General features: G+C 44.0%; 1 protein-coding gene across 1 annotated transcript in view; it reads left to right on the top strand.

The window, feature by feature from the left end:
• kcnq1.2 (potassium voltage-gated channel, KQT-like subfamily, member 1.2) overlaps positions 1–16,212 on the top strand; it is a 156,527-nt gene that overhangs the window by 90,651 nt on the left and 49,664 nt on the right. The window contains exons 15-18 of the mRNA XM_068723983.1: positions 9,979–10,054; positions 11,100–11,194; positions 12,639–12,679; positions 13,826–13,887. Coding sequence (XP_068580084.1) covers positions 9,979–10,054; positions 11,100–11,194; positions 12,639–12,679; positions 13,826–13,887 — 274 coding nt within the window. The remainder of the gene's footprint in view (positions 1–9,978; positions 10,055–11,099; positions 11,195–12,638; positions 12,680–13,825; positions 13,888–16,212) is intronic.

Below are 16,212 nucleotides of genomic sequence, written 5' to 3'. Positions count from 1 at the left end.
CTCAAAACAGTGCTGTTGTAAAAAAAAAAAAAAAAGCGTATAATTTTGAGAGGAGCTTAAGAGCAGTGATACAGGCCCATACTTCATCCTGACACACTCCCCTCTCACATCTCATCTCACCAGAGAGCATTAGGAGGGTCAATTTGACCAATCATAGACCTTGCTGCACCCCCGGAGCCCCCTGATCCTCTTTCACCTCCTCCTGGGCCTGTGAACTCTCCGTGCACAGTCATCTGATCCCACTATAGCAGCAAGCAAGAAGCAGTCCCTGACCTGGACTGCTTATACACACACACACACACACACACACACACACACACACACACATTAAGAGGTGGGATCATAGCCTGCAGTCAGCCTTCTAAATGTAACAATGTTCCTCATTTTGTTCACTCGTTCTCTATGATCACGAACAAGAACTGATACGAACTGTCATTTGTTCCAGATACACGACACCAACCTGTGCTCAGCTTATCCCACCAGGATTTAGAAGTGACTCTTGACTGTTTGACCGGATTACGTTAATGTAGCTATTCAGAGAAGAAAAAAAGAGAAAGGACGAACTTCTTTCTCTTTTTGTTTAGATATGAGGAAACTCCAAAAATCCTTTTGGGGGAATTAGGAGCCACTGTTACAACAAATAGCAAAAGCATGCACTGAAAAAGACCACAAGTTTAAATCAGCAGAAACATAAAATAGCACATAGAATGAAGCTATTAAAATGTATGGATTATAACAAAAAAGCAGCCGAAGCTGCTGCTTTGGATGGCCGATTGAGACAAAGAAAGAGCAAATTGAAACATTTAGACAAATGAGGATAGACTTAAAATATGAATTTCGGGCTGTGTTAAGTAAGTATACCAGTGTAAAGTGTGTTGGCTCAGTGGTTAATAATTTCACTTTGGAATAACTGATGCAGCTCTGAGACCCGCCTCTTTTTCTGAATCATGTTCCTCTCTATACAGCAGTTCCCTCTTGCGATCCAAAGGGAGGCACATCAGGTTGGATAATGGTCATGATTTGAGCAGTCTTTTGGGGCAAGTGCAAGTTAATCCTCAAGCCAAATCTTAAATCCTGTCAAAGCAGGTCTCAAATCAAGTCTTCATGAGTAAATCGCAAATCAGTTGGAAGTCTCTCAGATCTCTGAATGCTGACCGTTAAATCATGTGATATCTGAATGTTTTTCAAGACGTGTTAAAGGTTCTCTATACGATATTCAGAGCATTAATATAGCAGCCAACAACTATTTGCAGTGTAAGATATAATGAACAGAGAATGAAGGCTAGATCACCTAGGTTTCTCTGTACTTAGTTAAAATCTATATTTACGGAATGATTTTGTGACTTTAGTGATAGTGGAGAGTCAGCTTTCATGTCTCTCTGCCTGCCTGTCTGTCTGCTTGCATGTTTGGACTGCTGGTTTAATTACCGTCCAGGCAGGGACAGACCTAGAGACAGAGGCAGTGTGCTAATTGTATGGTGGACCAGGAACGGAAGCTGTTAAAGCGAGTCTGCAAAGAACTTCTCAGCCTCATCTGCTGCCATAAATCCCTCCTCTCCACTACGACTTACTACTGTTACCACTACCACTCCCCTCCACCCCTTCAGCTCGCTCCCCATCGCTCTCATCCTTTCTAGCACTCTGAGACTACAATTTGAGCGAGTATGGAAAGAAGTGGGTGGGCGTTACGCATTCACTGGTTTTCTTATTATTTTGTGTCTCTATTTTCAATAGCTCGTTTTTTATCAATGTGCAAATAAGTGAAAACTAAACTAAAGCAGAGATAAACGGGGACTGATTTTACAAGCCGAGCGGTTCCCTACATTTCCTTTCCAACTTTTTGAAAGAAGCTTGCATCGTTGTTTGGCCAGACCTGTCAGCCATATCCCTCATCTGACATCATCTCCCCTCCTCTCCTGACAAAGGGACTCCAAACAGTGGTTTATCCCACAGTGATCATTTGTGTGAGCCTGGTCTATATGGTGAATGCTTGTTTAGTTAAGGGGACTCAAGGCCTCTACCAGGCATGGAGGTCCCCTCAGCGTCAGGATTGCAGTGAAGAAGTACTGTAAGTGCTCACTGTCAGCATGGTGACTCTCTTTCTAGGAATGAAAATCAATATGTTTTCAATAATTTAAATCGTGTCTTTGTCTCTATTGCCATATTTACAGAATGTCTCTTTCTTCACAGAGGAAAGGACCACTCAGTCCTTTTCGCTGGACTCTCATATTGTAAATCCATCCATATCCATCCATATATATTTTGAGGCTGCACATCTTTCCTCTACCTCTTTCACACAAACAGACACAGCACAATCCATTATGGAGGCCAACCAGGCCTCCCATAGCTGAAAGCAGGAACAAAATGGCTGACCACCGTAGAAAGGCCTAATTAAACAGTAGTCTTTAATGTCAGTCAGCCCCCCACAGTAGCCCCAACCACACATGAATGAAAGAATAATGCTCTTTTGAGAAGGAGCACAGTTTTATAATCCAAACCCATTGGCTTATGAAAGCCCCTTAGCTAAGAAGGCCCACAGGTCACCCTCCATCTCTTTCTTTCTCGATCTTTCTCCTCGCTCTCTCTTTGCTTCTTCTTCTCTGTCCTCCTGCTGGGTCCAAAGCTAGTGTGGCCAACGTGGGCAGGTCTGTGACCGCCACCTCCAGCAGGCCCTTCCTCCCCCCCGAGGTCGTAGTGGTGCTAATTGCCCCTGGACAGACACACAAAAAAAACCACACACATGAACAGCCATGTGTGTTGGCATGACCAACCACTGGGCTCATGTGCTTGGATTATCGGAGCCCTATGAAAGAGAAACAGCCAATTGAATCCAAAGATGGTGGCTAAGAGTTGAGAGGAGGGGGTGGGCTTGGGTGCTCAGGGGCCTCAGTGCAAGGGGTTATCCCAGAAAATGAGTGGGGGAAAAAAAAATTTGCAAGGGTCCAGTGTGCAGCCCCCCCCCCCCCCCCCCTCCGACCTCACCTCACCACTACCAAGCTCCAAAAACCTCCCCACCCCACCCAGGCGAGGGGACCCCCCGACTGGCAGCAATAAATAGATTCTTTCTCAAACATGCCTAATCCTGCTAAACAGCAACAAATCCTATTAGGCCATGAATTATAAATCCTCCCTCATCCCCTCGCCCCCCACTGGAGAAACCCAATCGCCCTCCTGTCTTCATAATGTGCATGCACATACCCACACGCATAGACCTCAAGAATGTTGGTCTAAACAGGGAGGAATTGTAAGTGTTGGATATCCATGCATGGGTATGTATGTCTATATATGTGACTGCTTGCTTCCATTCACACTAAGATGCTGGTGCATGTGGATTTGTGTGTGTGGTCCCTTGCAAGGCTTACTACTCCCCACTCTGCAGTAAGCTAAGCTTGAATACAGATTTACAAACGCGTGTGCATGCAGGGACACTCTCATACACTTCTGAATTAAAAATGCTTAGAAAAGTAAAAATGAGGGGCAAGTAATGCTCCTATGGTTTCTTGTTCAGATATTAGGCCTCTCGACTTTAGTTGATTTGTGGGACACAGCTTGAAAGACTAGAACATGTTGGCGCTGTTAAGAGGAAAACATTTACTACTGTGTCAGCAAAACATAGTCTAAACATAATTATGAGAAAATAAGGTGCAGTAGCTGGAATCCAGGGAGAGAATGTGCTAATATTGCTGCTTTTCAGGGGAGCGGAGGTGTTGATGCTGAGAAATAGGACAGTGGTGGATCCCACCGTGATTGCAGATGTTTTGGACTGCCCCTTTAAGACAGACTGTCTATAGCTACGCTAACAGCTCTGTGATGCTGTAATGTTCATTGTAATCAAACCAGACTGTTAGAGATTAAACAAAAGGTTAAGGAAGATAGAACATTTTATATGATGACGGTGCTAGATAAAAGTTGTTGAGACATTTCAGTATGGCCTAGAAAGTGGTTGACCGACCAACCAACTGGTCATCGAACCACACAGCATAGCTGAAAAAGTGCACCTGAATAGACACCAACCATCTTTAGAAAAAAACAGATTTAATGGTAAAAATGCCCACTGAAAAGAAAGGTCTGACCCTGATACACCCACAAACATGCATTCCCAAATTACTGACACACCTTAGGCTAAACACTTAGACTAAACGAAGGACTGGCAGAAAAGAGGGGGTCATTAACCCCCAAATCTCCAGCTCTCTAATTTGGCTCACTTTGAAGAATAGTAAGAGCCACGTCCTCCTCTTAAGGCTACACCTTAAGCCTGGGACAAAACCCTCAGAACCCCATATTAGTGGTCGTATCTGTGGGTTCTGTCCCAAGTTCTTTTTTTGCCTGCTCCCAGTTTGTTGATGGGAAGAGTTGCTAGACCGTATCTCAAGAGGATCAACTGTGGTTCATGTGTTAATCAAATGAATATGCAAAGTACATTGCAATATACAGAAAACCAGTATCTATAGTTTATGTAAGTCCTTGGGAACTTCATCCGTAAAATTCCTTCAATTAGACTTTTTTTTGTCTATATTTTACAGATCACTATCATAGTTCTTTGTGGTTTTCATACCCTGGCAAAAAGCTTTTTTTTTTTTTCCCACGGCTGCAGTTTTTCATTTCGCTCACCCGTCTAACTGGAAACCTCCTCGTCCAAATCTTTAGTTAATTTGGCAGTTACAGTCGTGTCACGAAGAGTTCACCAGTCATTAGTCTACTTGTTAGAAGTGTGCTCCTCTCCAATCTTCTCTCCGTGTGGTGGGAAAGAGCGCGGTGTCTGTCTCTGTTCTTCTCAAATAATGACAGGTTGTGAGACTTGGCGTCATTAACGCTAAACGGGGGCGGGGCTTTTTCTGAGGTTCACCGGGATGTCAACCATTTCATTGGTGGGATTCTTTCACAGGCTTTGAGACTTTAATGCACATGTACCTTTGGAGGTGTATGAGATCACACTATACAAGGCTGCTTTGGACAAGCAATGTATCCGATGGTAAAAATCCTAAGTATATACCACCACAACATAGTATGCCAACAAAAGGCATTGTGGGCCACACTGTCTACACAAGAACGCATGAAAGAGATTGAAGCTCTGTATTTGCTTGCTGTATTCCTGCATGTACAACACAAACATGTCCTTTTACAGAGTAGCTTCACAGTGTTTTTGTGATGGAAATGCAGAAGTTGAGGCTGACAGAGAATCTACAGTATCTTTGGCCACACACATCAAATATAGCAGGCTCTCTCTGTTCTCTCTTTGTCATCAGCTCGTAATGGGCACTGGGCTTTGATGTGGCACGGCTGCTGCTATTGTCTCCAGCATGTCTTGATCAGTGTCCATTGATCTGGATGGAGAAGCACGAAAACAACCGGAGCAGGCACGGGGAGGAGGGCAATGGTTGTATCACTTAACGAGCTGCGTCTTGCTGCATGGAGAGGGAGGTTGAGTCTTGTGTCAAAGACGAAGTCAGAGAAACACACAGTAAGAGACAGAACAGCAGAGAGACTGTGAGAATGGCAAAGGGAAAGACGGTAGGAGTGACAACTTTGCAATGATTTGTAAGTCTCAGTGCAGCAGCACAGAAACGTCTGTTGTCCAGGTTAACAGGAGCAATTTATGAGCTTTGGTCGAGTAACTATCCTTTTTGTTTGTCTGCCAACAGAATCATAATCAAGAATAAAAGACTTGTGAGGTCATCCGGGTGGAAACACACGATGATGTGCACTTGTGATGTCTGCCGACCACACGGAAATAGAAGTAGCTGTTTACCGGCGAACGAAAACCACCTCAAAGTGTGAACACAGCGTGTTCACAAGCAATAAGCCTGTGAGGAGGTGGCCTGAGAAACATGAAGTCACGGATGCAAACCACTCTCAGAGTTGGTTTAATTTCCCACGAGACAAACACTTTTTTTTTTTTTTTCCACATCGGCGAATTTCTTGCGTTAGACCTGCTCAGAAGCCCATTCATTTCAAACCCTCATTGAATGAAGGAACTTGGCTGTGATGATATGGTGTCTCTCACTTATAATTCTTACCACGGCACCCTCTGGCATGCCATCACGTTTAGATCAAACATTCCTGAAAGAATGTAGTCATCTTATCCTCCCAAGATATGATAAAGGGATGTCTGTTTTTGAGGAGAACAGAGGAGCACATCTCTTTGATGGACCAAAGCACCAGTCATAAAGCTTATCTCTCTCACACACACACACACACACACACACACACACACACACACACACACATACAGAGACCAGCAGTCTTGCTGGGCCCAGACCGTAGCACATTGATGTCTAAGGCTGCTCTCTCCTGACTGACTCCAAGGTTATTGCAGCGCACCATGGAAGCACAGGATATTTGACGGTCCCCTGCCAAATAAAGAGCCCGGGGGGGGGGGGGGGGGGTGCGGGAGAGTTGCCATTGACAACTCCGGGATCTCCAAAGTGACCATCGGAAAATGAAAAAAAGGGAAAACTTATTAAGAGAGAAGGGTCCAGGGGAGTCCACGGGGCTAAATCTGTCACAGCTTTTTCAAGAAAGGGACAAGGCCAGTTCATGACTCCAGCAGCTACGGCTTTTACATGACTTCTACAGATGACCTAATGAAGAATAGCCAGTCTGTTGAGAAGAGCCAGGAGGTAGCCAGCCTTCCCAATGGAGAATGAATCATAGAGCGCAGGACAATGGAAAATGTGTAGAAGACGTCGTGGGCGAGATCTGAGCTTTGCTGACTCAAGAGGAGTCCCCAGGATACACTGTGTGTCGGAGAAAAGAGAGAGAGAGAGAGAGAGAGAGAGAGAGAGAGGCAGAGTCAGAGCCAGCAAGTGTTTGAAGGGCAGCATCTGCAAAGAGAGAGATGGAGAAATTACATTCCTCCAGTTTCTTTGTGCCAAATGTTGAATGGAGTAGAGGGGTTGGGGGGGGGGGGGGGGGGGGGGGCTGTTGGACAGACACCCTCCGTGTTATTCTTTTATCGCACTTACCCAATGAACATGTGTGCGCATTTGTGTCAAACGCAGGAAACGAGAGGAGGGCAAGGAGGGAGCGGGGTACAGTTGTACAACGATCAAAACCGCACATGCTTTTTGTTTCCTACATGTGTTTTCTTTCCCAATTATGCTCGAACCTCCGAGTCACACAGAAAAGAGGCGGAAAAGCCCCCCCCCCCACCCCAACACATCCTTATCCTGATCGACGGTAGAGAGCAAGGAGGTGGGGGGGCAGACTTTTCTTTTTTATCCCCAAAATAGGGCCTCATGCTCTTTATGTTTGGTATTGTTTGTGTGCATTTCCTCCTATAGCTTGGGCAGGCCTTGCGTGGAGGGCAGGAAAAAAGACAGCAGCCCGACAGCCTTTGATGCTCATGTTTTATGGTCCCATGTAAACGCATTGTCTGTTAAGTCCTTTTGTTATCCCTCTGCCTAATTAAGACCTCAGAGCGACTTGTTGACTCCACAAAGACCCTTGTTCTGGGAGGGGGAGGGTGGTGTGTGTGTGTTTTTTTGTCTGACAAGGGTGTGTGTGTGTGTGTGTGTGCATGTGGGTGTGTCGCCTTTGATTGGGACGTAGTTTGAGAGAAAAGTTCATTTCTCCTACAAACAAAAGCACAGCCATTCATTTTCTGTTTGAGTGGAGGAGAACTTATCTCTAGCTGCAGTTACGCTCAAAGTAACTGCAAAGAGCACTTAGCACACACAATCGTCCCATTGCATGACGTACACATGCTCCAGACAAGTATGTAGAAGTGGCAATGCAGCACCGACCATTGTTTGATATTTTTTTACGTTCCCTCTTTCATTTCTGCCATCTTCCTCTGAGTCTCTGCAGCAGGAATATGGTGAGTTTGCTGTTAATCCACCCCTCTGAGCAGATACGCTACTCCTACACACACACTGTCCCGCGGCTTACCAGTGTAACTTTGATGTCTCTGAACAGATGGCGGAATGGTCACCTGTCTCTGAGACATACTGCACATGAAACAGAAGACGGATAGAGAGACGGGCACTAGTCGGGTGCAAGTCCTGCTCACCCAGCAGACAGGAACTGTTTTTACTATATATTTTGATTTTAACTTTTAGCCACCATGGGTTGGACTTCAGAGCAATCTGGATTGGGCAGAGAGGTTCTACATGATTAACAAAAAAAAAAATGAAATCAGCATTTATTTATGCATTAAAACCTAATTATGAACAGTATCGGTATCAAGAGAAATGAGTTACGTTCATTGTACACACCTTAAGTCGGAGCTTCTCAACTTTGGTATGGGGACAACAAGTGGGGTCATTTGACATGAGGATTTCAATAAATCATATGTTGGTATATAAAAAATACTTACTAGTAATTATGGTTTAAAGGCATACTTGCCAACCCTCCCAATGTTTCTTGGGATTCCCCCTCTCCCAATGTCCTTCCAGGGTCACAGTTCTCCCGTATTACTTCCAATTCATAAAACTTATTTTCCTTTTTGTTTTCACAAGCTGTTTCTGTCACTGCACAGCGTGTATACGCCCGACTGTTTCCATCCAGACAACAAACCAAAAGTTCTTTCCTGGCAGCTGCTGACACATTGAAAAGCACTCATGGGCAGAGAAAGGTTCAAACAGGGGCAAACAATGAACGAATGAGTAAATGAATTCATAAAAAGCTGATGTTAGAGATTTACCCAAGTTCATACCAGAGGGGTGAATTCTTCTGTATTTTTCCTGAGAATTAGAAGTAAAGTGGAATGTGTTGCAGTGTACTAGAATTCACCAGAATGCAGGAAACAGTCTTCGAAATTCTGCTTTGGTTTATATATTCTCCCGATTTTTGAGGCGACAGCTGAGCCGACGGCTAACAGCGCACGCAACAGTGCTGACAGAACTTTACCTGGAGGGAAACACGAGGGTGGATGCTAAAGGTGGTAGCCATTAGCTAGCCAGTCGGCCTGGCTATGTGAATAAAGCACAGAGAAGCTGGGATTACAACACACATGAGTGACTTCATTTTCTGCTTAGTTAGATTAACACTCCACTAAATCTTTACTTTAGATAAATACTTATTGTCATAAATGTATGATGTCTTTGGAGCTTCCTCTGTGCCCTTGAAAATACAATACAACAGTATGCCTTTCTCAAATTCACATGACGATTTGACAACCCTAACCGCTGGGCTCTGTGTGTGTGTGTGTCCAAACTATTTTTGTGTTTTCAATCACTGAAGCCACTGAAATCCAGTCACTCAACACATTTTCGGTGCGTGTTTTCTCATTATCTATTTTCACTCAAAGCACACGTCGTCCAAACACGCTGCCGTCAAATATCCAAGGACATGTTTTTTTTTTGGTTTTTTTTTTCCAACAAATAAATCACACGAGCGCCAGCGCACAGCACACAGAGAGCCTCCTTGAAAAAACAAACACAAGTGCATGCCATACAGTCACTACGGTATGCAAGTATGGGTCTGTGTGTGTTGTTTGCTCCCAGTGGTTTCTGTTTCTGTGTTTAGCTCCATACCAGTGGGTTTTCATTCGTGTTGACACAGATGTGCTGCTTTGAGTCGAGGGACGTGTGTTTTGGGACTCCTCTTCATGCAAACTGGGTTTGGTTTCCTTCTGTTTCACTTTGCATCACGTTGCAGAATTAAGTGAGCGATAAGGCAAGCCCTGATAGAAAGCAGCGGTTGATCCATGTTGACACATAGTTAGATGTTTACTGTGTATTTTTGTGTACATGAATGCATGCCTGTTTCTGTATGTGTGTGTGTGTGTGTGTGTGTGTGTGTGTGTGTGTGTGTGTGTGTGTGTGTGTGTGTGTGTGTGTGTGTGTGTGTGCTCTCCTGTCAGGGCCACATGTTTTGCTCTTGCACGGTAAACACACTGTCCATTGATTCTTGAATGTAGCCAAATTTAGCTTGTCAAAAGCAAGCCACTATTTTACGACAAGGAATCTTCTATAGGCCAAGGCTGACCATCACTGTGTTACCTTTAGACTAAATCAGGCTCCCTTTCTGTCACAGGTTGTCCCATGCCCAGAGGTCGGCTGTAAAAGTCCTCCGCAGAATGCAGTACTTTGTGGCCAGGAAGAGATTTCAGGTAAGCAAAAGTAAATCCAGTGGAGAGAAATTCAACAGAGTTAAAGAGAACAAAAGAGAGAGACAAATTGAGAGTGAGAGAAGTGTGTGTGTGTGTGTTTGTGTGTGAGTGTGTAGTGTTTTTGCGGTTATACAGGATGAGCAGGGGGAGCCCCAGGGGGCATATGTCAGCTGCAGCGCTGTGTGTGTGTGTGTGTGTGTGTGTGTGTGTGTGTGTGTGTGTGTGTGTGTGTGTGTGTGCGTGTGTGCACGTGTGTGTGTGCGTGTGTGTACGTGTGTGTTTGTGTGTAAATGCCTGAAACTTGCACCTGCATGTCGTCTTTGTGCTCACTTCAGTTCAGGCGAAGTATCAAGGGAAGTCTACTAACCTGTCTCTGGGGCTACAGTAGGAATTCACTTACTGTACTGCACTCACCAAAACACACACTTGCAGAAACACACACACACACACACACACACACACACACACACGCACACGCACAGCAGGTCATTGACTCATGCAGCACTAAAGGCAGCAGAATTAGGTATTTCAGTTTTTTAAAAAAAACAACCTAATCATGTTTGAGATACTTTAGGCATCATTTTCATGCTACATGTTATTGTCAAATGGTTCCTATATTCTTACCGTTTCCAAGTGGTCTGTATGTTTTCAATTATGGCCCTAAGTGATTTCAGCTGCTGAGGCTATGCTCTGTGTATACCAAGGAAACCCTAAAGAGTTCACTGGGTTCTTTCTGATGCTGCTTGTATCCACGTCACACTAAACAAAGCCGTGAAAGGACCTTAACACGATTGCTTTCTACATGACCATGCACTTGTCAGTGCATGCACACACACACACACACACACACACACACGCACACATGCACACGCACACGCACACAAACACAATGAGTTAACAATGAACCCTTTGCACCCAAGGGGGTTGGGGATGTTTTCGGGGACCAAGCAACAGCGGCTATGGTTGACAATGGCTTTTGTCTCCCTCCGTGTGTGTGTGTGTGTGTGTGTGTGTGTGTGTGTGTGTGTGTGTGTGTGATCCACAGCAAGCGCGGAAGCCCTATGATGTGCGAGACGTGATCGAGCAATATTCCCAGGGTCACCTCAACATGATGGTCCGCATCAAGGAACTGCAGAGAAGGTGGCGTCTTTGACCTTGTTTCATGCTCTTTCTTCCTCTGACTTTGTGTCAGTTGATCTACATTTTTTTTTTGACATTCTTGCCATCATTATGTTGGATACCTAACGATGGCGGACAAGGCGCTACAATGGCCCAACACTTTTTCATTTGGATAAATGTGTTGCAGCTTCAGAACCAATTCCAAAACGCATATGAAAATCCCAAACAATTAGGGAAGTGTCATGCAAATGAAAAAAACATGCTGCAAGCCAAAACAAATACATTAACAGCGAACACTCGATGCAAAGTCAAAAACACGCAAACCCAGAAAAGAAAAGCGACAGAAAAACTCTGTTGTTCGGCCCTTAATTAACTAAGCTACACTGACAACATGGTCAGCTGAACTGGGTCATGAAGACAACAGGACAGGAGGAGAGATGACTCCATTACAAATGTCTCTATACAGCTTTTAGGAATTGCAGTAGACTTTGTTATTGTCCTGACTGCTCATCTGGCTGAATGGGACAGCACCTCACTAGTCTCTGAGTTGTTACACATTTTTACAAATGCTTTGTTGAGCTTTAATGAAGTCCAGTCTTCACTACTTTTCCTGTGATTTTTGAGTCACCCATTAAGGACGTGGCTTGGGTAATAAATTGGGTCAAACTTATGTAAGTACACCACTTGGACCCTCTTAACACCTTTTTGCAGTAATTCAGCTGACACATGGTAATGCGCTGTGAAATTCTGAAACCAGCAGGGCATCACAGTTTGTCAGTATATCAAGAAAAGTGGGATTCCTTGATTATTTATTACAATTTAATAACTGCAATGATGTAAAGCTTCTATGCAAAGATTCATAGAGCCAAGAGTCTTTTATAATCACAATTCTACAAAGTCTCTCCTAAAATGCTACGCTACTGATTTCATGTTTAAAAAGAGTAATACCAAATGTTAACATTCAGCAGAAAATCCAAAGAAGAAGATCACAGCACTCGCCACATCTGACTTCAAAAACACTTTACACGAAATGTGTCACCAACATAAAGGAAAGGCCGCTAAAGACATGGGATTGCTGTGTTATTCCACCCTTAATTTGAGGTGGTGAAAAGAAGACAATGCTTTCCAGTGCATATTGAAGTGCTTGAGTACATTGCTAGATGACTAACAGTCCACATGTGCAATTGAAACCTCTTGCGAGTGCGATTGTTTATTTTGAAAGCCTGACAGCTCAATAAGAAAATTCATTTATTCATCCCATTAAAACTTGCATGTGGGTAAGCAGTAAATACCGTTCAAGATGACGCCATTTGTTTAATTTTATTGGCTCCATAAATTGGCTTATATTGTTTTAATGTTTCGTTCATGACCTGGAATAAAGTGCTGTTTGCTCAACTGAATCTCCTCTGTATCTGGCCAGTGTTTTCACCTTCCCCACTTTAATTACCTCTGTCTTTGTCCCCAGGCTCGACGGCACACTGGGGAAGCCAGGAATGTTTCTTCCTGGTAAATACACCAGAAAAACACAACAGTCTACATCTGATAGACAGCCGTCACTCGTCACTCCATCCCTGTGTTTATATCCCACACATACACAAGCTGTGCCAGACTAAATATGAGAGGAAGAGCGGTCCCTGATGTGTGTGTGTGTGTGTGTGTGTGTGTTCATATATATATATATATATATATGTTTTTATGTGGGTGTGTTTATATGTCTGTTTTCTTATTTGTAAATATTTGAATTTGTGCACACTGCTTGTTTCACCGTGCATGTGGGTGTAGAGCAGGGTTACGTGTGTTTGCATGTTCATGTGTGTGTACATGTACGGATGTACTTCAGAGTGTATACATTAGTTTGGAAATGATACTCAAAGAAAGAAATTGGGAATTAATCATTTCAGATTTCCTGATTTCCTGATTTGCCTGGTTTCAGACCTCTGAATCACAGCCTAAGTCTCAGTCATGCTTACCTGGTTAGAGAAAATAATTGACCAATTGGAGCTTTGTAGGCGGGATTAAGAATATGGCCGTCATCTTCCCATAGCTCCCAAGCAACCTGGCTACGTTCATGAAAGATAGCTACAGAGAAATACACCATCAGTACAAATGAATGGCTATACTCACACATTGAATCACACATCTGTGAAATCACCATGGCATGAGTTTTGTACACTTCTGAAGAGAAATTCAGAGAAAATACTGTGTTACTAATGCAGATCCAGGGATAAGTGGAGGCTTAACCCACCTAAAGTACGTTTACCCACAGTCTGATCTGAATAATGGAGTTAAGTCGTGTTTTTAGGGCTGCATAACTCTTTCTGACATATATTTAGCGTCTACATTTCATTAGGGGGCCGTAAACTGCCACGGTGACCCGTACCCACAAAAGCAGAAAAAAAAAAATGAATGAATGGATGGTTTCACTAAGAATCATGAGCCTTCAGAGCTCCTACTGTAAATGACAATGTTATGTTTGTAACTTGTGCGTGAGCGAGCAGCAATTACTATTATGCATCTGTTTTTATGCACAATAATAAAAAAAAAATGAATTCAGTACAACAATTTTGCCATCGAGGCAAATGTATTACTATTGGACACTGAATGTTTGTTTGTGTGTGTATGTTTGATTGTCCGTTTTTATTCATTCACCAGGAAAAGGAGAAGATAAAGAATACCCAACTATTGGAGCGCGACTGATCAGGCTGGAAGATAAGGTAAGCACACTTGTGCTGCTCAGTGTGTGTGTGTGTGTGTGTGTGTGTGTGTGTGGGTGTGTGGGTGTGTAAGACAGATAAGCAGAAGAATGCGTGTGTAACTGCATAACTGTGTTTCAGAGTCTTTGTTATCAGATGAATGCGTGTGGTGCTATCTTTTGATATTACCATGTTTTGGCTCGACTCGGTCAGTGTGTCCCAATGCCAAAAAAACACACCTGCGTTCTCTGCCTTCCCGCTTATCAGCATCTAGTTAGCGCTGCGTTAATGCCGCAGTTACGTTTATGTTCATTTTTTGTAATTATTATCCTGACTCCCATTGTGAGCTGAGTCATTTTGATGATTTTCCATGCCAGCCCTGCTTTATTTCCTGTAGGTGCGTTGGGTGGTGGCAATTCTTGGATGTGTATGTTTCCATAAGTGAATATTAGAGTACTGGGAGCGTTCCGTGGGGGGGGGGGGGGGGGCTAAAGTCTTAACACAGGGAGGCATAGCCAATAGATAACAGCTGTGTTATGACGGATGTAACTAGGCGTGTCCTCTCCCATAGAGAGAACAGGAACAACGTGATGCCATCGTCACGCCAACCCTGATGGTTGAACCAGTTGCGTGTGACTGTGCTCGCCTTCCTGTCTGCAACAAAAAAACAACAAAAAAAATGCAACTCAAGATATGAAATGTGTTTGTTTGAGTTAGCGTGTGGCTATATCTGTTGTTTGCCTCGTGGCATTTGGAAACGTGTCGCGTGTTCAAGCGTGTTCTTTTTTTCATGTCGCTGGTGATGTCACAAACCTCTGTCGTCGAGTTGTTCTCGCGTCTTACAGTAAATGAAAACATACTCCTATACAATAGAACAATGCATTCTATAGCCACTTCTTTTCTATTCAAGTCAGCCAGCTCAGGATTTCCCCCACTTTGCCTTAACATTTAACCATCCCATTTCATCAGCACTGATGTTCTGTAATGTTTGCATGCGTTTGCTGTTCTCAGACCCCTTTGTTACGGAGAGAGGAGTAATGATCTTGAACCAATGTACTCTCCGAGCCTGAAGACCTCCCTCGGTGATTGAGTTACGGCCCATTTGCTCAGGGCTTCATGTTGTGATCGCAATCTCCTGATTGGAAACATAAACCTGTGTTCAGAAGTGCCTCCCATACCTATGACTCTCTCTCTCTCTCTCTCTCTCTCTCTCTCTCTCTCTGTCTCTCGCTGTCTCTTCCCTCTTTCACTTCTTCTCTCTCCCCACCCTGCCTTGACACGAAGGCTAGATACCAACAAGAGGTGGAGGATTGAGAAACAAATCAGTGGAATCCTACTGACCCTCCTAAACAATGTGGGACCAATCACCGTTCCTCTAATCAGAACTGCGTTTGCGTGCGTTGCTGCAACAAGCTTCCTCTCAAAGTGTAACAGAAGCGTAAGCAACAGCCACTTGCGACACCCAGAACCACCCATCCTTCATGATTACTATTTTCTTTCGCCTCAACTTCCGCCCCCTTCCCCTCTCTCTCATTTTCGGTCATGTGAATTTCTTGTTTTGATTGTTCTGATGGGCCAGCACACCTGTTAAGTGGGAAACGGGGGCCTCCCTTTTCCCCTCAGGCAGCAGGTGGATGAACCTGCCGACCCCTGTTACTTGGTACATCCCCTGGCCCTCTTCCAGGTACGCCTCCAGTAGCACAGACGTTATTGTCCAGATAAACTTAACGTGTCAGCTTTATGTTTCTGGAATGTGGGGATTTTACAATTACACTCATCGTGTTATCCTGACTGAAATGACCGTGGTTGTAATCGAACACAGCTTCTCCTTCCCATTTTCATTTTAAATCTACTTAACTGTACTTTTTTGGGAAGTTTGTATGTATTGTGTAGTATGTACTTACTCTTGAAACAGCATTGCAGCATGACACTTTGTGTTTCAGCAGCAACGCAATGCCCCATCTAAACAGAGTTTACAGGAGATGTATTGTGGGACAATGAGTCGAGTTCAACCAGTTAGCGTGCCCTTGAGTTCAGTTGTCAGCTGCGTTTTGTTTGCAACAGGATCTCCAGCGCCCGAAAACGTTTGTTTGCCTCGCACCACTGAGTGTGTTTCATAACGCTGTGTAATTTTCTGAGTTGCGTCACCTCTTGCTCGTAATAGTAAACCTAATCACACACAAAGCAGAGCCCTGGTGTCACAGTTGAATCACCTCTGCGTAGGATCTTTCCCAACAGCCCTGAGGAATTATTCATCAACTCTCTGTGTGTGTGTGTGTGTGTGTGTGTGTGTGTGTGTGTGTGTGTTGCCATGCCTTTCTCAATGCTCACTCTTGGTAAGCCTCC

This window comes from Cebidichthys violaceus, unplaced genomic scaffold (genome assembly GCF_023349555.1).
Source record: "Cebidichthys violaceus isolate CVI_PGR_0920_01 unplaced genomic scaffold, fCebVio1.0.p SCAF_3, whole genome shotgun sequence".
In the NCBI taxonomy this organism is placed as follows: domain Eukaryota; kingdom Metazoa; phylum Chordata; class Actinopteri; order Perciformes; family Stichaeidae; genus Cebidichthys; species Cebidichthys violaceus.
Note: the sequence above shows the minus strand (reverse complement) of the source record. Positions and strands in the feature narration are given on the sequence as shown.